Below are 25,325 nucleotides of genomic sequence, written 5' to 3'. Positions count from 1 at the left end.
TTTCAGGATGCAGCATTAAAAGCACTTCAATAGGAGTCAGGAGAGTTGGGTTTTATTTCCAGTTTGGTCATTACTTACCCATTATGAGCTCTTAATCATATTTTTAATCTTAATTGCTGTGCCACTAACTACTATGCATTTTGGGGAAAGGAAGTTTGGGAAATAGTAAACTATTTCCCAAAATAGCTTTCTCATTTTTTTTGTCTCAGAGTATTTTCTCATATTTTTTGGTGGCGGGGGAGGGGAGGAGGGGGAGGGCGTCTGTGACATCCTTTTCCGTTTGTTGGTTTGGAACCAGTCCTTCCTGGAAAAGCTATATGATACAGACCTCAGCATAATCAGTGAGAGGGGGAGAATAAGCATTAAAGATTAATTAGTCCAGCCTCTTCATCCTCCAGATGAAATGATTACACAGCGGGGGGGCCCAGTCGGAAGCCGTGGCCCCTGACCGTCTCAGTGCTGTTTCCACTGCAGCATGTTGTCTTACCCATTAAACAGAAATCCACGGATTCAAAATAACTTTATTTTGATTGTATTTTGGGAGGCAGATTTGGCTGTCCCCTTGGACATAGTTTGGCTTAAGCACTCCAGGAGGGAAATAATTGTAGTTAGTTAAGGGACAGATGGACGGTCCTGTCCATTAGAGAGCCTGGCAATGGACAGGAGGGCTCGAATCCTCAAAGCAAATGTAGGCGTTTCCTTTATGTGAAGCTTGGCCTCTGAATGTACTGCAAGCACCATGCCCGCCCCACCCTTCCTTCCCACCTCTAACCCAGTACCCCATTCCTGGGACCAGAGAAAAGCTGCAGTTACTGACATCAGCTGAATAAACCTCTTCCCCCTCGCCTTTGTAAGCCCCTCACTTTTGCCTGGGGAGAGGATGGAGCAGTGAGGAGGAGGAAGAGGGAGGAGAGGAGTGCTCACTTCTGGGCATACCCTGCCTACCAGTCCCTGAATCCATGCCTCCAAGTTATCCAGTGGCCACCATCCACTGTTTCAGGACTGTGGGATCTGCTTACAGAGCTAGAAAAGACAAATGAATCCAAGCTGAAATAAAACCCAAAAACTTTAATCCAGGCCTTCAGAGCAGTTTATCTATATAAGAGCTTCTTTGGGTTGGGAAGGGTCTTGGTTGGCTCCCAGGCTTAACCTCAAAGAGAATGAGTCCATGATTCGTACTCAGCGAATAAAAGCACTTCTCCTCCTTGAGGCACGTAAGCTTATTTCATTCAGAATCAATCAGCTAACTTGGCTTTACACATTCGCCTATGGACACATCTTGGCTCATTCCAGGATTGAGCTCAAGGAGATGGAGAACAAACCACCTATGGAGACCATTGCAGAAGAAGATGGACAGAATGAACAGAAGAAGGACAAATTAAAAGACCAGTCAGACAAAGAAGTGGGTGTCCCAGGTAGGTCATTGATTTCTGGGTATAATCTGTTCCTCTTTACTACTTGTGAGCCACACCATATTGCTTAGCAACTCTGATGGTCAAAATAAAGTTCATTTCATGAATAATCACTGTATTCTTCTCTCTAACAAACATCTCCTATTCCTGGAATCCTGTATCTCACCCTAACCATTTTATGACACTCAGACTTTTAGACTGTGATCTCTTTGCTGACTCCCCACTACTCAAAACTCAGCTGCCTGGAAGATCTAGGCAGGTAACATAAATGCATGAACTGGGCTGGATGTCACATGGTAGGGAGACATGTATCAATATTTTTTATGAAAAATGAAGAGTGGTAGTTTTACATCTTTGACACCTGGATTTATAGAAGATAGCAGATTCTCATATCTGTGTCATCATATAATCTGTTGTAATATATTGTTTTGGTTGGGGCATGTGAGGAAAATCCTAGGACTTCAAAGACTTTTTGAAAGACTCCTAGGGGTTCCCAGGGGTTGCCAGACTATATACTTGGAGACTTATTCCTCTAGCAGATTATTGATTTGTGGAAATGTAAGCCAGTTCAGTTCAGTCGCTCAGTCATGTCCGACTCTTTGTGACCCCATGAATTGCAGCACACAAGGCCTCCCTGTCTATCACCAACTCTTGGAGTTCACTCAAACTCACATCCATCGAGTGGGTGATGCCATCCAGCCGTCTCATCCTCTGTCGTCCCCTTTTCTTCCTGCCCCCAATCCCTCCCAGCATCGGGGTCTTTTCCAATGAGTCAACTCTTCGCATGAGGTGGCCAAAGTACAGGAGTTTCAGCTTCAGCATCATTCCTTCCAAAGAATACCCAGGACTGATCTCCTTTAGAATGGACTGGTTGGACCTCCTTGCAGTCCAAGGGACTCTCAAGAGTCTTCTCCAGCACCACAGTTCAAAAGCATCAATTCTTTGGCGCTCAGCTTTCTTCACAGTCCAACTCTCACATCCATACATGACTACTGGAAAAGCCATAGCCTTGACTAGACAGACCTTTGTTGGCAAAGTAATGTCTCTGCTTTTGAATATGCCATCTAGGTTGGTCATAACTTTCCTTCCAAGGAGTAAGCGTCTTTTAATTTCATGGTTGCAGTCACCATCTGCAGTGATTTTGGAGCCCCCCAAAATAAAGTCTGCCACTGTTTCCACTGTTTCCCCATCTATTTCCCATGAAGTGATGGGACCAGATGCCATGATCTTCGTTTTCTGAATGTTGAGCTTTAAGCCAACTTTTTCACTCTCCTCTTTCACTTTCATCAAGAGGCTTTTGAGTTCCTCTTCACTTTCTGCCATAAGGGTGGTGTCATCTGCATATCTGAGGTTATTGATATTTCTCCTGGCAATCTTGATTCCAGCTTGTGCTTCTTCCAGCCCAGCTTTTCTCATGATGTACTCTGCTTATAAGTTAAATAAGCAGGGTGACAATATACAGCCTTGACGTACTCCTTTTCCTATTTGGAACCAGTCTGTTGTTCCATGTCCAGTTCTAACTGTTGCTTTCTGACCTGCATACAGATTTCTCAAGAGGCAGGTCAGGTGGTCTGGTATTGCCACTTCTTTCAGAATTTTCCACAGTTTATTGTGATCCACACAGTCAAAGGCTTTGACATAGTCAATAAAGCAGAAATAGATGTTTTTCTGGAACTCTCTTGCTTTTTCCACGATCCAGCAGATGTTGACAATTTGATCTCTGGTTCCTCTGCCTTTTCTAAAACCAGCTTGAACATCTGGAAGTTCACGGTTCACGTATTGCTGAAGCCTGGCTTGGAGAATTTTGAGCATTAGTTTACTAGCGTGTGAGATGAGTGCAAATGTCAGCCAAGTGGTAGCAAATTGCCTGATTTTTCAAGAGAAGCAGAGATCCTGACTTGTGAAATCTATTAATTGTTTTTATTTAATTTATTTTAATTGGAGGATAATTATTTTACAATATTGTGATGGTTTTGCCATACATCAGCATGAATCAGCCACAGGTATACATGTGTCCCCTCCCATCCTGAACCCCACTCCCACCTCCCTCCCCACCCCACCCCTCTGGGTTGTCACAGAAGACCAGCTTTGGGTGCCCTGCTTCATGCATCAAAGTTGCCCTGGTCATCTCTTTTACATGTGGTAAGGTATATGTTTCAATGTTATTCCCTCAAATCATCCCACTCTTGCCTTCTCCCACTGAGTCCAGTGTTCAGTACTAATTGACATTCCAAAAAAAATGCTAACTAGGCCAAACAAAACATTTATCAATGGGTAAATGTTGGCTTGTGAATGTTGGTTTTGTGACATGTGGCCTACAGGATTACACATCAGCTTTTAGCCTGATAGATGCTTTCATTCTTTAGCTTCACTTGTCAGTTTCCTATGGACTCTTTCTAGAGTTAAATTGTCTGTTCATCTTCTCCTAACATGCCTTGCTCTGCCTTGACTTCAAGCTTTTGTTCACTCTTCTCCTGCCTGGAATTCCCTTCCTTTTCTTACAGTCTATCCCAATCCTACTCTCCTCTTATCAACCTTTTTTTTTTCTTTTTAAATTAATTTTCATTGGAGTACAGTTGCCTTACAGTGTTGTGTTAGTTTCTACTCAAGAGCACAGTGACTGAGCTGTATCTGTACATATATCCCCTATTGCTTGGGCTTCTTTCCCATTCAGGCCACCACAGTGATTGCATTAAGTAGTACTCCCTCTTCTATTCAGTGTGTCCTCATTCATTATCTATTTTATACTTGGCATCAGTAGTACTGGAGTACATAGTACAGTACCATAGTATAGTACCATAGTATAGTAGTATTAGTACTGGAGTACATTGTATAGTACAAGAGTATAGTAGTATTAGTACTGGAGTACATAGTATAGTACCATAGTATAGTAGTATTAGTACTGGAGTACATAGTATAGTACCATAGTGTAGTAGCATTAGTACTGGAGTACATAGTATAGTACCATAGTGTAGTAGCATTAGTACTGGATAGACTGTAGCCTACCAGGCTCCTCTGTCCATGGGATTTTCCAGGCAATAATACTGGAGTGGATTGCCATTTCCTTCTCCAGGGTATCTTCCCAACCCAGGGCTCGAACCTGGGTCTCCCACATTGTAGACAGACACTTTACTGTCTGAGCCACCAGGGAAGTTCTTGTACATAGTATAGTACCATAGTATAGTAGTATTGGGATATGTCCACCCCAGTCTTCCGGTTCCTTCCGCCCCTCACTCTTTCCCCCTTGGTGTCTGTATGTTTGTTCTCTATGTCTGTGTCTCTATTTCTCTTAGTAGCCCTTTCACATTTCACTTCCTCCATGGAAACTTCTCTCATCAATGGATTCTGAACTGGCTCCCTTCATCTCCTCTGTCAGACTTAAAGATGGCACCATTTATCTGAGATTCAGATATTCTGCATCCTTCTCCTGAGTTGCTATTTATATAATGTGTATAAAACACTTAGTATTTTTAGCAGGTGGAAAGACCTCCACAACTGAGAGCTCTTGTGTTTTCTGTTTGTATCTTATTTTTCCTCTCCAACTATATTTATTGAAAGATCTTCAAGGGCAGAGACTTGCCTCTTGTATTTTTTAAAGTGCCCAGCCAGAGCCTTTACATGTAATAAGTATACAGCAAAATAGATATTTTAACCACACTAGGGCCAAGGGACAATAATTTAAAATGAGAAAGTGCATTTTATGTGAAAATTTTCCCAAGTAAAATTATGAGTTTTTAAAATCTGTGTTACGTACAAACCACTGATTTAGAGTTAAAAGGAAACTCACTTTCATTCATTCTACAGAGATTTTATCACCCAAGACAGCTCAAGATAGACCGACTGTCTCTTCTGTCAAAGGGACAAATGTCCGTTTGCCAAATAAACTGGAGCAGAATGGGAGTGGTGGGAGGAATATGAACCTTGAAAGGTAATGCACTGGGTATTTTTTTTCTGTTGCATTTTACTAAATATATTTTCACGCCCTTTCTTGATGTAGGGAATTTTAAATAAGCATTCATTTTTTCATTCATTCCTTCATCCACTATTCCTGATGCCACATTCTAGCATCTAACATACACTTGCATGCCAGGTGATGAAGGTGGTAATGATGACCAGCACTCACAACCTGTGGGAAAACCAGAGTAATAAGTTATGATTCAGTAGGATAAATGCTACCACGGAGGTGGAAACAAAACAGCACAGAGGAAGAAACATCTAACTTCCCTTATGAATTCGGGAAAGCCTCTCTTGTTTTCTGTGTGTGGATATTATAATATGATACAGGTTCATGTTTAGATCAAATTGGAAAGCATTTTTGCCAAACATGGCTTTGTTGTTGTTTAGTTACTAAGTTTGGCGACTCTTTGCAACCCCATGGGCTGCAGCACACCAGGCTTCCCTGTCCTTCACCAACTCCCAGAGCTTGCTCAAACTCAGGTCCGTTGAGTCAGTGATGCCATCCAACCATCTCATCCTCTGTCGTTCCCTTCTTCTCCTACCTTCAATTTTTCCCAGCATCAGAGTCTTTTCTAATGAGTCAATTCTTCGCATCAGATGGCCAAACTGTTGGAGCTTCAGCTTCAGCATCAGTCCTTCCAATGAATATTCAGGGTTGATTTCCTTTGGGATTCTAATTCCTAATTATTAGTGATTCCTAGTAAAGTTTTCCTATAGAAGTTGACCAAACAACCAATGTTTTTTTCTTGTTTGTTTTTGTTTGTGTGCTAATTACTAAAGTAATATGCATTTGTCAAAGAAATTTTAGAAGAAATGAGAAAAGCAAGAGATACAAAAACAATCACCCCACAACCAAACAGAAGAAGTTTTATGTAATATTATGGGTGTATATCCTTCATTTCAATGCACATATATTATAACACGGACATATATTTATACTTGAAACATGTACATACATTTTAAAGAAACCTGATTTTATATCATATGAACCTTTGCTATACTTAATAATTTAAGTGGTGAAAATTTCCCTATGGCTTTAAATATTCTAAAACATGAACAAATGATTTCTCATCTCATTTATTAAACCTTTTGTTTAACAAATCTCCTGTATACATAGATGATTTTTAGTTTTTTATAAATGTTGAAACAAATATAATCACGTAATTCTTTGCACACACCTGCATATTCTATAGGAAAGAAGCTTTAAAGTGAAATTTCAGAGATAAGTGATGAGTCCATTTTTCATGTTTTTGATATGCATTATCAATCATCTTCAGGGCTTCTGAAGTGGTGCTAGTTTTAAAGGACCCACCAGCCAAAGCAGGAGATGTAAGAGATGTGGGCTCGATCCCTGGGTTGGGAAGATCCTCTGGAGGAGGGCATGACAACCTGCTCCATTTTTCTTGCCTGGAGAATCCCATGGACAGAGGAGCCTGGTGTAGTACAGTTCATGGGCCCACAAAGAGTCAGACACAACTGAAGTGACTTAGCATGCACTTCACCAGTTACCCTCAAGTAGATAATACCAAAAATTATCTTCCCAGTAACAGAAATATGAAGAACTGCTGTGTTCTCTGTAGCTTTGATAATACTGGATATGGCTCCCATTCAATGGCTGCATTCTCAATCGCTCCCTCTTCATTCTTCGATGGTTCCCATTCTCACCCAGGGTGAAAGCTAAAGTCATTACTATGGCCTTCAATGTCTTGCCTGATCTCTGATCTCTCTCTTACTTCCTCCAGCCACACTGAACACAGACATGCTCCCACTTCAAGTCCTTAGCACTCATTTGCTCTACTAGATTCTTTTCCATCAGATATATGATTATTATTATTCTTTTACTGCCTTCAAGTTGCTCAAATGTCAACTTTCTGGTGAGAACTTCCCTGGCCATTGTATTCATGATTTAATACTCCATTCCTCCAGCATTGCATGGTATTTATCACCATAGAACAGACTATATAATTCATTCATCTTGTTTATTGACTGTCTACTCCCATCAGCATGTTAATTCCATGAGGACAGAGCTTTTTTTTTGTATGTGTGTTTTGTTCTTCAGTGCCTCTCCCATGCTGAGAGCAGTACACTTAGTAAAACTCCATAAATTTTTGTAGAATGAGTAAGTTTTATCCCAATTTCACTGAATTGGTAACTGAGACTTTGTACAATTACCTAGTTTGTCTAATGCCAGTCAGCTTCTAATAAGGAAAGCCGGGTTTTGAACCCAAATTTATCTGATATAAAGGTTAGGTTTTTAATCTCTATACATGCAGATACTCTAAAGAAAACTGCTGAGATATTTTTTATTTTCTTATATTTATTTGTGCATGCATGCTTAGTCACTTCAGTCACGTCTGACTCTTTGCAACCCTATGGACTGCAGACCACCAGGCTCCTCTGTCCATGGGATTCTCCAGGCAGGGTCACTGGAATGGGTTGCCATGCCCTCCTCCTGGGGATTGTCCCATCCCAGGGATTGAAGCTGCATCTTTTATGTCTCCTGTATTGGTAGGCTAGTTCTTTACTACTCGTGCCATCTCGGAAGCCCTCTTATATTTATACTTGTTTCTAAAATTATCATTCATCATTGATTATAATTGATGTTATACATTAATATTAATTAATGTTGCATTGTTTTTATAGTGCATCATTTCCAGGTGGACTGAAAAATGATCATGCAATGAAGCCTAAAATTTCTCCAGGCACTTCTTGCAAGGACCATCATAGGGCAGGACAGGTACAGTGTCTTCAAAGAAACAGAGCCCAGAGAGAATCTCCTTCTAACTTCTGTTTCTCAAAGAGAATTTGAGGAATTGCTCTTTCTTTAATACACGGGTATGGCTTAAGTACACAGGACCTATAATGGGACTGTGATAAATATATCTACTAGTCAAAATCTACTAGTTAACAGAAATAGGTCTGGGAAATCTTTAATTTTCAGTTGCTTTAAACACATCTGTTCAAGTAAGAGTTGAATAAATCCTCTGGAATATTTGTGGGGCCCTCTCTGAAAAATTCCATTTGGATAATATCACGAATACATCCTTTTATGAAGTATACTTCTTGACACCCCTAGCCTTTGGAGAGCTTGGGAAGGAAATGCAGAGCAAAAAAAGTAAAAGGTAAAAATCAATTTGCCCTAAAACTCAATGTTATAGGAAATGTGTTACATATGCTTGCAACGAGCACAGCGAAATTCCCCACTGTACTACACCGAGGAGAGGAGGAGGAGAGAGATGGAAGATGAGCAACTCATCCAGGAGTATCTCGTGTTGAAAGACCAAGAGACTATCTTCAAGGAGCAGGTACTTCCACACCTCAGTTAAGGAGTGTTTAACATGGGGCAGGAGAACATGATTATCAAACGCCATTTAAAAAGCTCCAGCGTGTAGCTTGACGGTAGTGTATTTAATCATTTACCTACTGCTGAATTCGAACTTAGGTTATGTCCAAGTTTTCACTAATAATAAACAGCCCGGGGATGAATATCCATGTAGTTGGTGTTTACACCTGCTACTGATTTTTTTCCCCTCCCTAAGGACTGAGTTTTAAAGGTGGAATTCCTGGATGTATATGGCTTTATTTTTGATTTATCATGAAATATAACCCCAGGCAAGTCTTCTCCCTTCAGGTTCATGGCCTGTCGTAAGATGGAATGGCACCTTCATCTTTGCTCTATCCTGATTTCTGAACTTTTCAATAACTGGCTCTGCGGCCTTCTTGCGATATCATAGGAAACCATTCCTGAAACCTTCCTTCCTTCTTCCGATCCCTGTAGAAGTGGTGCCTAGAGTCCAAGAATGGGAAACAAAAGCCCACTTTAAAAAAAATATATAAACACATCAGAAAGTACCATTACCTCCCAAAGGCAGGTTTCTACCTTAGTTGGGTTATTTTAATGTAGTAGAATTAAATTTTTAAAGACTCTATTTCAACATGTAATGATTTTTTTTTTTCAAAGATGAGAAATCTGGCTAGTAGAGAACAGAATCAAAAGAATGCCGCCTATAATCTTGGAGTTGCTGAAGCTATACGGATCCACAAGAATGAGAAACCTGAATTTTATGTAAGAATCTTTTCAAAATTTCTGTTGCTGATACCTGCCCTGGTTGTGAGCATTGGGGTCTACTCATACTGCATGTTGTGCCATTTTTAAAAAGTGGTAAGGCTGTGCAGGGGTGAAGTTTCCTTCTAAGCAGGAGTGGTCCACTGTCTGCCTCTGCATGTCACGCTCACAATACAGTCCCTGTTGTGGGTCACTACAGTGCTTGTCACGGATGGTGATTCTCAGCTGGGACCTGGGAGAGGTGGGGTTAGGAGAACAGTATATTAAATTCCTGCCCCAGGATTAGATGATCTAAATAGAGAACAAGTATCTCCCGGGAGCTTGCTGGAAATACAGAATCTAGGGTGCCACTTCACACCTCACAGAATGAGAATCTACATTTCAATAAGATATTTAGGTGATTTGTAGCTTCCTTAAGTTTGAGAGGGGCTTCCCAGGTGGCTCAGTGATAAAGAATCTGCCTGCCAATGTAAGAGATGCAGGTTCAGTCTGTGGGTTTGGAAGATCCCCTGGAGGAGGGCATGGCAACCCACTCTAGTATTCTTGCTTGGAGAATCCTATGGACAGAAGAGCCTGGTGGGCTACAATCCATGGGTTCGAAAAAGATCTGGACACGACTGAAAGACTAAGCAATAAGTTTGAGAAGTCCAGCTTCAGATGGAGGTCAGCCACCTGCCTTGCCATTAATTGTTTTCAATCATGATGTGCCCACCTTTATTTCTGCTTGTTCTTGCTTCTTTTTACCTCACTATCTAGGTAATGTGACACTCTGGATGTACACCTAATAAAATAGATTTTCTTTATTTAACATCAGACATTTCATTGAATTATTTTGTGCTGGCCACTGTACCAGTAGCTAAGAATACAAGGATGAAGAATAAGACAAAGTCCCTCTCTAAAGACATTTCAGGATAATGGGGGAAACAGATTTAAAGAGACAAGAGTGTGATAAACTAAATGCTATGATAAATCTTTGAACAGGGCAGAGAAGGGAGTCACTTAACTGAAACCAGAGATCTGGGAAGACTTCCTGGCATACAGGAGTTAGGTCAAGAAGTGAATGGAGGCAAAACCTTCCGGTCAGGGGCAGCAGGGAGTGAGGAAGAGAGAGCACCATGCTTTTGAGCTGTAGGCCCGATCTCTCTCTCCTCTTAGGTAGATTTAAGGTTCAGATTATATGTTTATCACTGCCCAATTTGAATCTCCTCTTTGTTATAACTGTAGATGCTTAAAGTGAAACAGATCAAAACAGAAGTTTCGATTCCCCTTCTCAACCTGTTCTTCTCCCAGCCTTCCCATTTTAGCAAGTGGCATCACCAGCCAGACAGTTTCATGCACCCTTACCTAAAGTGATCCCAGATCCCTTCTCCTCCGTCCCGCCTTATCCAGCCATCTTCAAGCCCACTTGCCTTCACCTCCAAAATGTATCCAGCATCTCTTCACCTTCAATGGTATCCAACCCTAGCCCAAGCCGCATTTCTAGAAGGTCCAACTTTTGTGATGCTTTCCTAGTTAGGCTCGAGGCCTGCCTTCCTACAATCTAGTCTCTACATAGAAGCCAAAGTGATCTTTTAAAACTGTTCACCAGAACAGATCATTCTCCATATAGAGCTTCTAATGGCCTTCCACTGAATTAAAATAAGCCTAAACACCTGACCTTGACCTCTCACATCCCCCTGGTTTGGCCCACCTCTCTCTTTGAGCCCGCCTGCCGTGTTTTCCCCCTGCTCACTATGCCTCGGCCATGTAGACCTTCTTTCTGCTTGTTTTCATCTAGGGTCTTTGCACTTGCTGTTCCTTCTGTATGGGTCCCTGATGTTTGCAGTGGAGGTGACCCAGTCACCACCTTAATAAAAGCCTTCCCTAATAACCAGTTAACCCCATTCCCATCCAGTTACTTGCTATGACAAAGACCTCATAGCACCTTGTTGCTGTTCAGTCACTAGGTCATGTCCAACTCTTGTACAACCCCAAGGACTGTAAGCCCACCAGGCTCCTCTGTCCATGGGATTCCCCAGGCAAGAATACTGGAGTGGAATGCCATTTCCTCCTCTAGGGGAATCTTCCTGACCCAGGGATGGAACCCAAGTCTTATGCATTGGCAGGTAGATTCTTTTCCATTGAGCCATGAGGAAGCCCTCATAGCACACATTAATTTCTTAAATTATCTGTGCATTGTTCCTTGTTGACTGGATGTCTCCGGCACCAGCGTGTGGGATCAGTGAGAGTGAGGCTCTCTGTTGGTCTCTGTTCTTGGTCACGGCTGGGTTCCCTGTGTTGAGAGTGGCCAGGCCCAAGTAGGTTCTATATTCTCCTTCTTCCACTCCCTTGCATTCCTGCTGATGCTTCTGCACTCACTCAATTCCTTCTTTCAGTACGCATGTGTAAGTACTAGTGGAGGACCTACTCCGTGAAGTCCTTTTTCATCTCCCTCTCTGTTATGGGGCTGTGGTCAGTACTATTCAGATTCATCCTTAAGTGTGCTTGTATTAATCTGTGGGTCACTAGCTATTTGCCACGTTGAAGACTGGGCAAATATGATAACTTAATGTTTTCTGGTTGACATTTTCTGAATGATTACCTTTGTTCTTTGATGCTTTTTGGAGAAGGAAATGGCAGCCCACTCCAGTGCTCTTGCCTGGAAATTCCCATAGACAGAGGAGCCGGGTAAGCTACAGTCCATGACTTCACTTTCACTTTCTTTGATGCTTTTTATGATTCTAGAATAAATGAGTTGCTTCTCTTTCATTCTAGAAATCCTTCCTGTTTGATAAACGGCCGCTCAGTCCTGAGATTAATGCTTTTAAGCAAGAGGAGTATTCCCAAAGTCTCCTGAAACAAATGGATCACAGACGGGAAAAGGACATAAAGCAAAGGCAAAACAGAGAGCTGATGGACCGCCTGGAACAAGTGCAGCTCACAGAGGAGTGAGTCTCCGAAAGACGGGTTTGGAATGTTCATGGGACACTTCTTCCCCTGTAGGACTGAATCATCGCTGGCAGTCCCGTTAGTACAGCTGTGCGCATTAACCCAGCTAGCAGCCAGTACCATAGCATAACACTTCATTAGAAACGAGAAAAAGCCAGCATTATTATAACTACCATTATAGTAACAATGGCTGCTTAAAATCATTTTGATTACAGAGTATCATTTTGTATTTTTAAGCGAGATATTATTTTTAAACTTTATTAATTTGGCTGCATCGGGTCTTCATTATGGTTTGTGGGCTTCTCTCTAGCTGTGGTGTGCAGGCTCTAGGGCTGCAGCCTTAGCTGCCCCGTGGCATTTGGGACCTTAGTTCCCTGACCAGGGATCCAACCTGCATCCCCTGCATTGGAAGGCAGATTCTTAACCACTAGACCACCAGGAAAGTCCCCATTTTGAACTGTTTTGTGGTCACTAATCCTTGTAGATGGCAGAAAGGACCTGCTTGAGCAGGCTTCATTCCATTATTCCCAGATGACCACAAGGCAAAGCTGAGTTTTATTATAACTAAGAAGGGGGGTCCTGTGGAACCCAAGGGCAGAAATGTATGGGAGACCCAGGAGGGCTGAAACCAGGGTCTAAAATCCTTGTAAAAAACGCTTTCCATCTGCTAATATCCACAGCTCCTTAGATGACATTGTCTGTATTCCAGCTGGCACTTGGATGAATTTCAATTCCAAATTTTTAGGAAAGAATCTGATTGGTCCTGCATGGGCTATTGGAGACCTAGGTTAGGGCCAGGGCCACAGAGTTCAAACATGCTAGAGGGGATACACTTCTGCTACTGGAGAGAAATTAGGGAGGCGCCTGGGGTGAGAGAGAGACCTCCGAAACAAGTAAGCAGCTAGATTCTGTGGCCAAAAAGCTGTTTTCTAGAAAATGCATATGTTTTGTTATATTCATTTTACAGATCATGTGGAGGTGGCATAAAATAGATGCGTGTTACAATAGGAAGATCACTCTTATAAAGGAATCTTGTGATGAATCATTTTATTGTGTTACAGACATTTTCTGCTTTCCTATCTAGATTTTTTAAGCCTGGGGGGAGAAGGGGTGCCTGACTTACTGGCAGTGCATTTGGAAAATATGGTTGGTCAGTTGCTTATTCTCTACCTGTCTGTCCTTCTCTGCGGGCTTTCCCAGTGGCTCAGCGATAGGGATCTGCCTGCAATGCAGGAGACCTGGGTCAGAAAGATCCCCTCGAGGAGGAAATGGCAACTCACTCCAGTGTTCTTGCCTGGAGAATCCCATGGTCAGAGAAACCCTGTGGGCTACAGTCTATGGGGTCGCAAAGAGTTGGACACAACTGAAGTAACTTAGCAGCATCAGCTGTCCTTGTCTACTAGCTTATGGATTTGGATTTCTTTTTCTTTCTTAAAGTAAAAGTTCCTGGAAGGAAAAAAGTATCGCTTTTTGTTTATCAGGTTCTTATTCCTATTAATATTTATTAAACACGTGCTGTTGATGTTAATCTGTGCTACGAAAGACTCTAAGAAACTGTGCCCTCACCTTCTCTTATTTGTAACTGCCAGACTTGCTGCGCAAAGAGCCAAATATATAAAAGATAAGATGGAAGAAACACAGTGTTACAAGAGGGCTCTGGATGCCCAGGTAAGGGGACATATTATTACTTTAAAATTGTGCAGTGTTTCTGGCTGCTTTTGGTCCCCATGGATGGAGTAGTTGAAATCTGTAGGAATGAACCTCCAAGGGCTGGAAACATGACATATTTGGGAACAATTCTCAAACTGATTAACTAGCTGTAATATAGATTGCACTGATGCTGTAAAATCTGGACCGTGTGGGTATATCCGTCCCCAAGTAAGTGTTCTCTCCCCTTTATTGCTGTAAACAGTGATGCCCATGTAGCACATGTTAAACTGTTTTAATGTTTCCCGTATACACTGCAAACTACTGTAATTTACATGTGTTTCCTTGTTGTAAATAAGCTCCTCCTCCTATCCAGAGTTTGTGTGTGTGTGTGTTCTACCAGTTAACTACTTTTGCAGTTTTATTCCTTTGTTATTTTTCCTACTTTGTTTACGGAAAAAATAGAAATGCTGGAATCCCCACCCTCCCCTAAAAAGGTGTGCAGTGTTTCCATAGCATTCTAAACATGTGTGAATCCTGTAATGTTATGAATGCCCTTCTGTGTTATCCATTTGGTGTTTTTTGAGGCCCTTGTTCCTCCCGCCCAGGTGCTGGTTTTTGCCATGCCGCGGCCTGTGCCTGACGTCTAGTCCCTGGTATAACCATAATCTGCATTCTGTGTGTCCCTGCCTCAGATAAAGAACAGATGCCCTCAGCTGCCTGTGTTTGAGCCAGACTCTTCTAAGCCCATCTTTGGTAAGAATGAGGGTGAGATGATGGTGGAAAAGCGAAAGAGAGACCAGAACTACATGAAGCATCAGATGGAGGCCGCTGCTAACCACAAGAGGAGAGCCATCCTGCACCAGCTGGTGGATCAAAAGCGGGATTTGCTAATGCTGCAGAGGACACACCAAGAGTGAGACCCCTGGCGCTTTCCTCTCCTCCTCCTCTCCTGCCCTCCAGAGAAGCAGTCATAACAGGGAACACGCTGAAGAGTTACCATGCGCAAAATATTGTTCTATGCTTATTATATGCTTTATCTCGTTTCATCCCTACAACTCAACCTATGGACAAAAGCTTTTAGATTAATAACAGAGCCATTTATTTATTTTTATTTTATTTTATTTTTTTAAATTTACAATATTGTTTTGCCATATATCAACATGAATCCGCCACAGGTATACACGCGCTCCCCATCCTGAACCCTCCTCCTTCCTCCCTCCCCGTACCATCCCTCTGGGTTGTCCCAGTGCACCAGCCCCAAGCATCCAGTATCGTGCATCGAAAACAGACCCATTTAAAAGGAATATTAATAAGCATACATATTATATAATGATGTAAGATAACCGATAATGAATTCCAAATGCATTATCTTTTTCATACTCTTTTCCATTATGGTTTATTATAAGATGCTGACTACAGTTCTCTTACTGCTTATCTATTTTATATATAGTAGTTTGTATCTGTTAATCCCAAACTCCTAATTTACCCCGCCCCTACTCCCTTTCCCTTTTGGTAACCATAAGTTTGGAGAAGTATCTGTTCGAGTCTCATACCAATTCTTATCACATTATTTATTTGCTATATTTACTATTTTGTGTTGTTTGCTTTCTTACTGTAGAGTTTTAAAAATACTCTTTAACCTCCTTTTTTTTTAATTGAAGTACTCAGCATTTCATAGTTCTAAAAGCTTTCTGGTGATTGCATTGGGCAGCTAAGTTCACGGGTGACATCTAGGTTCTGCAGGTTTGGTTCAGAAGGATGTCCGTTTGGAACTATGTATTCCTTGGCTGCGGTTTCCAGGGGGCTCAGTGGTACAGAATCCACCTGCCAATACAGGAGACACAGGTTCGATCCCTGGGTCAGAAAGATCCCCTGGAGAAGGCAATGGGCTACCCACTCCAGTATTTTTGCCTGGGAAATCCCATGGACGGAGGAGCTTGGCGGGCTACAGTTCCATGGAGTCGCAAAGAATCGGGCACAACTTAGAGACTAAACAATAGCGACAAAGTCTCAAACAAACTTTCTTGATCCTACTTCTCCCTCAAGTTAACTGTCCATAGTTTTCTTTCCCTGTTCAGGACAATGTCTGAAAAGAGTTGTCCACCCCAGCGTTGTCCATAGGTGAGTCACAAATGTGCCGTCCTGCTCAAGTGACACAAAGACATGAAACTCAGATCCTTTCTCAACCTCCACTAAATCCCTTCTGCAGAGAACTGTGCATATAGTAAGCTGTGCTGATGTTTGCTGGTGCAGGGCTGCTGAAGGTGAGAACATTCTGGAAATCAGAGCTCTGAGCAAACACGACTGTGGTCTTTACTTGGTTATCTCTTTTGTTGGAGCTCTGATCATAAACTTCCTTTTCTGTATGGGCCAGGTCCTTGTCTTCTGTTTCTATATCCTTTACTAATTATTCCAGTCTCTCTCACTTCTCTTTTCTTTTCCAACTGGCCCACCTTCAGCCCATCTCAAGATGTGAATTCAGGTCTTCCTGTGGCAAATAGAAAGTCACTTTCTTTCAGAGAGAAATGATTTAGTCCGTGTGATCCAAAGATGCCTGCTGACGTAATTTTACTTGTTTTACATTTTTTTCTTTAAACTTTCCTGTTTTTGTTTTTAAAAAATATAACAACTCATGCTCACTAAAATTATCAATGGGTGGAGAGATTTTTTTTAAAAAGGCTGATAATCTCTCTTACCAAGTAGTCTATGTTAAGATTCAGTTCAGTTCAGTCGCTCAGTCATGTCCGACTCTTTGCGACCCCACGAATCACAGCACACCAGGCCTCCCTGTCCATTACCAACTCCCGGAGTTTACTCAAACTCACGTCCATCGAGTCGGTGATACCATCCAGCCATCTCATCCTCTGTCGTCCCCTTCTCCTCCTGCCCCCAATGCCTCCCAGCATCAGAGACTTTTCCAATGAGTCAACTCTTTGCATGAGGTGGCCAAAGTACTGGAGTTTCAGCTTTAGCATCATTCCTTCCAAAGAACACTCAAGACTGATCTCCTTTAGAGTGGACTGGTTGGATCTCCTTGCAGTCCAAGGGACTCTCAATAGTCTGCTCCAACACCACAGTTCAAAAGCATCAATTCTTCGGTGCTCAGCTTTCTTCATAGTCCAACTCTCACATCCATACATGACCACTGGAAAAACCATAGCCTTGACTAGATGGACCTTTGTTGGCATAGTAATGTCTCTGCTTTTTAATATGCTATCTAGGTTGGTCATAACTTTTCTTCCAAGGAGTAAGCATCTCTTAATTTCATGGCTGCAATCATTAGCTTTCTACATTTTTTCCTATTTCTTTTACAAATGCGTTAAAAAATGTACACATATATATATTTTCCTTCCATTTTGCAAATGAAAATAAGGTGTGTGAGATCTTATATATTACTCTATAACCCAACCTTTCTTTAACCTAATAATGTGCCATTAATTTGTATTTAGGTCAGTACATATATAAAAAAATTCATTTTTCTTTAATAACAGCATATTATCTATAATATATAATATGGTTTATATAGTTTAACTTTTGCACCATTGATGAACATTCACTTTATTCCCAGGTATTTTGCCACTACACCAATTTGGCATTAAACACTTTTCTTATATATCTTATACTGGTTGTTTTGTTTCTATTGGATAAATTCCTAAAATTGGTGTTGCTGTTAGTGGGAATGTAAATTGGTACAACCACTATGGCAAACAGTGGTGGTTTCTCAAAAAAAATTAGAATCACTGTTCATTTCAGTTCAGTTGCTCAGTCGTGTCTGACTCTTTGGCACCCCATGGACTACAGCATGCCAGGCCTCCCTGTCCATCACCAACTCCCGGAGTTCACTCAGACTCACATCCATCGAGTCGGTGATGCCATCCAGCCATCTCATCCTCTGTCATCCATCCCCTTCTCCTGCCTTCAGTCTTTCCCAGCATCAGGGTTTTTTCAAAGAAGTCTTCTCTTCGCATGAGGTGGCCAGAGTACTGGAGTTTCAGTTTTAGCATCATTCTTTCCAAAGAACACCCAGGACTGGTCTCCTTTAGGATGGACTGGTTGGATCTCCTTGCAGTCCAAGGACCCCTCAAGAGTCTGCTCCAACACCACAGTTCAAAAGCATCAATTCTTCAGTGCTCAGCTTTCTTCACAGTCCAACTCTCACATCCATACATGACCACTGGAAAAACCATAGCCTTAACTAGATGGACCTATGTTGGCAAAGTAATGTCTCTGCTTTTTAATATGCTGTCTAGGTTGGTCATAACTTTTCTTCCAAGGAGTAAGCGTCTTTTAATTTCATGGCTGCAATCACCATCTGCACTGATTTTGGAGCCCAAGAAAATAAAGTCTGCCACTGTTTCCCCATCTATTTCCCATGAAGTGATGGGACCAGATGCCATGATCTTCGTTTTCTGAATGTTGAGCTTTAAGCCAACTTTTTCACTCTCCTCTTTCACTTTCATCAAGAGGCTCTTTAGTTCTTCCTCACTTTCTGCCATAGGATGGTGTCATCTGCATATCTGAGGTTATTGATATTTCTCCTGGCAATCTTGATTCTAGCTTGTGCTTCATCCAGCCCAGCATTTCTCTTGATGTACTCTGCATATAAGTTAAATAAGCAGGGTGACAATATATAGCCTTGACGTACTCCTTTTCCTATTTGGAACCAGTCTGTTGTTCCATGTTCAGTTCTAACTGTTGCCTCCTGACCTGCATACAGGTTTCTCAAGAGACAGGTCAGGTGGTCTGGTATTCCCATCTCTTTCAGAATATTCCACAATTTATTGTGATCCACACAGTCAAAGGCTTTGGCATAGTCAATAAAGCAGAAATAGATGTTTTTCTGGAACTGTATGATTCCACAATTCCACTTCTGTGTACATAACCAAAATATTTGAAAGCATACTCTTTCAGAGATATTTGTACACTTATGTTCATAGCAGCATTATTTATGATAGTCAAGGAATAGCAACCCAAATATCCAATCACAGATGAATGGATAAATAAAGTGTGGCACACACATACATGGACTATTATGCAGCCTTATAAAGAAAGTTCTGACACATGCAACAATGTGGATGAACCTTGAGGACATTATGTTAAGTGAAATAAACCAGCCACACAAAAAAAGACACTGTATGACTTAATTTACATAAGGTAATTAGAGTAGTAATTAGAGTAGTCTAATTCATGGAAACAAAGTAGAAGGGTAGTTGACAGGTTGGGGAGGGAAAAGTAGGGAGTTGTTTAATGGGTTTAGAATTTCAATTTTGCAAGGTGAAAAAAGATATTTCATATATGTTAGATACATTCCCACTAATTGCACGACAGTGGGAATATACTTAACACCATATATCTGTATGTTTAGAAATGGTTAAGAAAGTCAGTTTATGTGGGTTTTTTTTCCTACAATTTAAAAAACTGAAAAGATAAAAAATGTTATGAAAAAATGTATATAATAGGTACCATTCAGTCATTGAACTCCCATTGTGTGATAGGAATTGGCACTTTCTGTACGTTATCCTACTTAATCTCCATAATGACCACACAGTAGCTATTGAATCAAGGCTTGTTAGAGGATAATGTGGCCGTGCTATTTTAGAAGTGAACCAGCACAGAGCACGTGACAGGTTTTATCGGCGGGTCCTGACACCTAGTGGCGGTTGGTACCAGTAACACAAGAGTCTTCAGAGCAGCAGGCTAAATCAAGGGTCACATTCAGTGAAGTCCCTTCTAGAATTTAATGAGAACTGACTGTAAGAGTTTTAGCTTGGCAAGAAAGAGACACATTTATACTGAGGCCAGTTTAGGGTGATTCACAACAGCCGTGAGTATGTGTTTGGAGATCAGAGGTAGAAACAACATTGGGAATGCTGGAACACTCTACTTGAAGGGAGATATTATACTGCAGTCATTTCTTTGATGACTTGACCCTCAAACACTTTTGTTTTTTAAACCTTCTTCACAATGTTGGATACATTCTCCATTCACTTTCTTTTGCCTAGTCATTTGTCCCCGCCCCCCCCCCCCCCCCCCCCCCCTTTCTAACCATTCATTTGTATGCCTCTCTACATTGTCTTGTAAAACTCCTGGAAGAACTGGTGGGCCAGCTACTGAGAATCTGGACTAAAAGGAAAGAAACAAAGTATGGGAAACCATGTGAGATGAATCTTCAGATCAGCTAAATTAGCCTCAAAGGAAATAGATGGCTTTAAAAGCTGAATTTAATTGGAAGGGGGTTTTAATACTACTAATTTAAACCCAGATTGATGATGAAAAGCCTTAGATCCATAAATTATTTGCAGGAGTTTCACCATGTTTTTACAGTGTTCATGTCTCTTAGTCTGTTTCAAAGGGTGGGGAACAAAACCAGGACGTTTCCTGTTTAACTTAGAATAAAAGGAATGGGGCTCATAAGGCTGGTGCCTTTCCCAGTATTATAAATGGAATCAGACTGTTCTGTTCTCTCTAGGCACTTGGCAGACAGAAATGCTGAGCTTGAGCGAGTGAACAGAATCAACCAAAGCTTACAGGATGATTGGGAAAGGAGTGCTGTCATGAAGAAGCATCGAGACTTGGAGGAGAAGGCTTTTGAGCGGTAATACCTGATTGCACCTGAAGTTTTATTTGCAAAGCAAATCCCTTCTGCATCTTGTTTAGTTCCTACTAATCCTGGGATGACAGATAGGTTTTAAGTGTCAACTTGACTGCCTAGAGAGCTTAGAGAGGAGGAAAGAATTCTGGGTTCGGTGGGAAATACTGCTGTGACCTGGCACGGCGACTGCTGTGTTGTATGCTATATGTTTGCCACCTCTGTGCTGATCTTTGCCTCTGTGTAATAGGTTTGTTTTCTTTTTGTGGAGGCTAGGAAGGCCTGGGGAGAGGGGAAGAGTGTGGAAATTATCTTTGGAAATAATTAGCTGGAAATAGGAATTAGAAATAGAGTGTTTCTGCCTGAATGCATGTTAGGCTTATGGAATGATCTCATAAGAACAGAGTCATGGGGCTGTGGTTAAGACTGGCAATCAGAAAAGTGAGATGCCCAACCAAGAACACCTTCCTGAAATGTATTATATTCCCGCTCACTCTCCCCTGCTATCTATTTACAATCTAGAGTCAGGGAATCTAGATGTTTTTAAGAATTAACAATAACTTTGGAGAGGCAGCTAATACTTTTTGCCTTATTTTTTCTTATTTCTAAGGTGGGGAAATTAAACATTGGCCTGGCTTGGCTAACACAGGAATTTGGGGGATCAAATAAAGAGATAGAAAATCATTATACTTTAAAAACTGAAAATGCTTTACACATGTAAGGTACAATTTCATAGAATATTAAAAACTTGAAGAAACAAAGTCTATACAATCAAACATTACAAAAACCTGAAAATACCAAAGTAACATTCAATTGCTAATTATCAACAACGTTTTATCATAAAAAATTGTTACAGTGGATCTTGATCTGTAACTAACCTTTTCCTTTTAGATTTTAAGGCATTCCTCACCTATCTTTCTAATGGGCAGAACCCATATTTTGTGACAATGAAAGTATGAGGGATGATGTGGAAAACAGATTTCAAAGAAGTGGGGTTGTTTGGCCTAGAGAAGAGGAAGAGAAAAGGAAGTTGGATATTTTAAACCATTGTCTTAATGTTGTGAAAAAGCAGGTAAAAGGCAATAAGATTAATTAGTGTCAGGGAGATTTTAGTTGGATTTTGGAAGAAGGCTTGGCTAATGTTGTGATAAAGGATAGCGACATAACACACACTTGAGTGGCAGGATGGCCTGACTGCTCCATGGCCACAGCAAAATGGACCTCTCACCTGAAGACGTAGGACAAGCTGTGGGCAGGGACTCAAGTGAACGGCAGACAGGGAGGAGGAATTGGTTGGTGTTAAAAAGAAAACAAAGTAAAAGCAAAATTAAGGTTCATGTGTATGCAGTTGGCTTCCCTGATAGCTCAGTTGGTAAACAATCCACCTGCAATGCAAAAGACCCCGGTTTGATTCCTGAGTCGGGAAGATCCCCTAGAGAAGGGAATGGCTATCCACTGCAGTATTTTGGCCTGGAGAATTCCATGGACTGTATAATCTATGGGGTCGAAAAGAGTTGGACACTACTGAGCGACTTTCACTTTCACTTTGTATGCAGTTAGCTTGTGATACTCCTTCCTATCCCCAAAGGAAGCCAGGTAGGTCTCCCCTGCCCATTGACAAGGCCATCTTTTTTTTCCCTTTGAGGATTATCACTGATGTGTTTTTTTAATAGAATCCCACCTGTACAGGAATTTTGATAGGGTAGGGGAGAACACCGTGGAGACTGTCCTGCATCATAGAGGAAAATGGCTGAAGTGGGAAAGCAGCCATTGCCATCCCTTCATCTCTGCTTTCAACTGCTTTTGTCCTCTTTCTCTGTCTCCACTTTCTCTCCTGCCCTCCACTCACCAGAGGCTCATGGCCCTCTGGGTCTTTTCACTGAAATCTAGTCTTCCCTGTCTTCACTGTTTGCTGATGACCAGCAGCTCAATAGCTTGATCTTCTCTCAAAAGCTGTCTCCTGGGAAGCCCGACAGGTGAAGGCCCCACACAGGGCCAAGCAGCAAACACCAAAGCTCTGGAGTTTTCCCACTGCCGCTGACTGTGTGACTCTGGGCAGGTCTTGTGTGCGCTGAGGGTTTAGGTTGGGTGAGGGGAGAAGACTTGGGGTCAGACAGGAAGGTACCACTCAGAGCCTGTTATTGACCCGGAAGGAGACGCGGGACATGCCTTTCCTGGGGTGACCAGCAGGTGGCGGCGCAGGGGATCACGGATGGACCGGAAGCTCCTGGAGGGCAGGGACCCGGCGCTGCTCCTGCAATGCTATCCTGGCTCCAGCTTCCAGGCGAGGCGTGCAGCAAGGACTCAGGGGGCGCTGGCCGATGACCGCTTTTCCTCTGTCTCTGCAGGGCCTCCGACAAGCTCTTCCTGCTGGACCAATGTGAGAAGTACCGGCGCTGCAAGCAGTGCCAGAGGCGCACCTCCAACAGGGGCGAGAGCAACCTGTGGCCCCTCAACAAGTACATGCACGGCTCCCGGCTGTTCGTATAAAACCCGGAGTCTGGGCCTGCGTCTCCTGGGGAAAGTCTTTTTCTTTTTTTTTTTTTTAAAGGGTGATGGTGAAACTTCATGTTTTTACTTTAGAGGGAAAAAAAAAAAAAAAATTACTGTGCCATTCTGGTGCTTTTTGGAGTAGATTGGATTCCTATAGACGGCTTCTCCCTGCCCGTCTCCCTCCCAACCCTCCCCAGGCCACCAAGGAGCCTGGACTGGGAAGTGGAACCCTGCTTCACTGTGGTTGAGAGGGGGGTTCTGACCCAACCCACCATCCGCTCTATGTCTTTGTTTAGGAAGCTTTATTTTTCTTCACCTATAATGAAGAGTGTCATAATAAATACTTTCTACGACTTTTGACTGTGCAGAAAGTGATGGTGAATCATACCACGCCTCCCCCAGCCCTAGATTTTCCCAAGGCTGGAAATGTGTGAACCTCCCAAAGGTAGGTCAGGCTATTTGCTTCAGGCGGTCATAGCAATGCTTCTGGAGTTTTCTAGTTGATGACACACCTCGGACTTGTTGGGATCTCAGGGATATTTTTCCCTTGGTGAGCTTCTGGCCAACCATTCCACCATTCTGCCCATTTCTGCACCACTACTGACTGTAGGTTTATTGTTTGGATAAGTGAATACTGTGAGGGGAGCCTGGCTGGCTTGCCAGGGTCCACTTTCTTCTCTCATTGCATCCAATCTTTTTTTATTGGAGTATAATTGCTTTACAATTGTGTTAGTTTCTACTAACACAAAGTGTTATCAGACACACACATATGTATGTATATGTCCCCTCGCTCTTGAGCCTCCCTCCGTCCCACATCCCCATCCCACCCCTCTAGGTCATCACAGAGCCCCGAGCTGAGCTCCCTGTACTATAGAGCAGCTTCCCGCTAGCTGTCTGTTTTACACATAGTAGTATATATTTGTCAATGCTACTGTCTCAGTTCATCCCACCCTCTCTTACCCTCCCTGTGTCTGTTCTCTATGTCTGCATCTCTGCTCCTGCCCTGCAAATAGGTTCATCAGTACCATTTGTCTAGGTTCCGTGTGTACCTGGCATCCATTCTTAAGCTGTATGTGCTATGGGTGAGGAAGAGCTTCGTGTTGAGGGACTGATTTTCAGTTAAGGTTTATGTGCTCTTTTTTAAAAATATTTTCTTTTTTAAAAAATTAAAATTTGCTTGCTTTTAATTGGAGGGTAATTGCTTCACAATATTGTGTTAGTTTCTGCCAAATATCAACAAGAATCAGCCATAGGTATACATATGTCCCGTCCTTCTTGAACCTCCCTTTCACCTCCTATGGTTTATGTGTTCTTAACCAAATTTTTTTCACTTATCTTTACCCTTTGGCTTTCTTCTCCCTGTCCTGTCCTACCACTTCAGGTGAAACAATGAACAAAGCAGAGCGATGTCTGGATTTCTGATATGTAAAAGCTAGGCAGAAAGTCCCTTAGACACTCTGCTTTCTGCCTGCAACGTTTTTCTTAGAAAGAAACGTGGGGAGACACAGAACATTGTGCTTCCCTGGTGGCTCAGTGGTAAAGAATCCACCTGCCAACATAGGAGACATGGGTTTGATCCCCTGGGTCAGGAACAGCCCCTGGAGGAGGAAATGGCAACCCAGTCCAGTGTTCTTGCCTGAGAAATCCCATGGACAGAAGAGCCTGGCAAGATACAGTCCATGGGTCACAAAGAGTCAGACATAACTGACTAAACAACAATCTAGAACATAGTTTGCCCTACTCCAAATACAAAATAGGAATGTTTTGAGCCTTGAATAATTGGGAAAGTATTTACTTAAATTGATATTGGGCAAATTTTGTTGCTTATGTTATCTTTTTCTATCTAAACAAGTATGCTCTCTGGTGACTGAAACTGTCTGAAGCTCTCCCCTCCCGCATCCTGTATTAACCACTTCCTTCCATTTCCCCAGAAGACCCCTCCATGGGGGTTCCATCATCCCCAATATTTGAAAAAATAGCCTGGCCCCAGGACTGCTTGACTTGCTTGAAAAACCCATCCCTGCCACACCCTTGGAGTACTTCTCTGTCTCTAATAAATAATAAATTCCTATAATAGCATTGTATGAATATATATCTATATATAGAGAGACTGCCTTGTTAAAGAAAAAAAGACTTTAGGCAATGTTGATATGTTTGGGTGAAAAGATTTAAATTCATAGGTATTTTTACTGTAGGAACTGAACTTGTAATTTATTTTTTTAAGTATTTA

At 42.0% G+C, this 25,325-nt stretch overlaps 1 protein-coding gene across 2 annotated transcripts in view; it reads left to right on the top strand.

The window, feature by feature from the left end:
* CCDC81 (coiled-coil domain containing 81) overlaps nucleotides 1-23,453 on the top strand; it is a 42,172-nt gene extending 18,719 nt beyond the window's left edge. For both annotated transcript variants that reach the window (XM_024987681.2, XM_010820823.4), the window contains 10 exons: nucleotides 1,294-1,415; nucleotides 5,217-5,340; nucleotides 8,013-8,106; nucleotides 8,528-8,674; nucleotides 9,331-9,435; nucleotides 12,190-12,362; nucleotides 13,953-14,031; nucleotides 14,706-14,926; nucleotides 20,483-20,608; nucleotides 22,951-23,453. In XM_024987681.2, coding sequence (XP_024843449.1) covers nucleotides 1,294-1,415; nucleotides 5,217-5,340; nucleotides 8,013-8,106; nucleotides 8,528-8,674; nucleotides 9,331-9,435; nucleotides 12,190-12,362; nucleotides 13,953-14,031; nucleotides 14,706-14,926; nucleotides 20,483-20,608; nucleotides 22,951-23,092 — 1,333 coding nt within the window. In that variant the 3' untranslated portion in view covers nucleotides 23,093-23,453. The remainder of the gene's footprint in view (nucleotides 1-1,293; nucleotides 1,416-5,216; nucleotides 5,341-8,012; nucleotides 8,107-8,527; nucleotides 8,675-9,330; nucleotides 9,436-12,189; nucleotides 12,363-13,952; nucleotides 14,032-14,705; nucleotides 14,927-20,482; nucleotides 20,609-22,950) is intronic.
* Nucleotides 23,454-25,325: the final 1,872 nt, after the last annotated feature.

Source organism: Bos taurus, chromosome 29 (genome assembly GCF_002263795.3).
Source record: "Bos taurus isolate L1 Dominette 01449 registration number 42190680 breed Hereford chromosome 29, ARS-UCD2.0, whole genome shotgun sequence".
In the NCBI taxonomy this organism is placed as follows: Eukaryota; Metazoa; Chordata; class Mammalia; order Artiodactyla; family Bovidae; genus Bos; species Bos taurus.
Note: the sequence above shows the minus strand (reverse complement) of the source record. Positions and strands in the feature narration are given on the sequence as shown.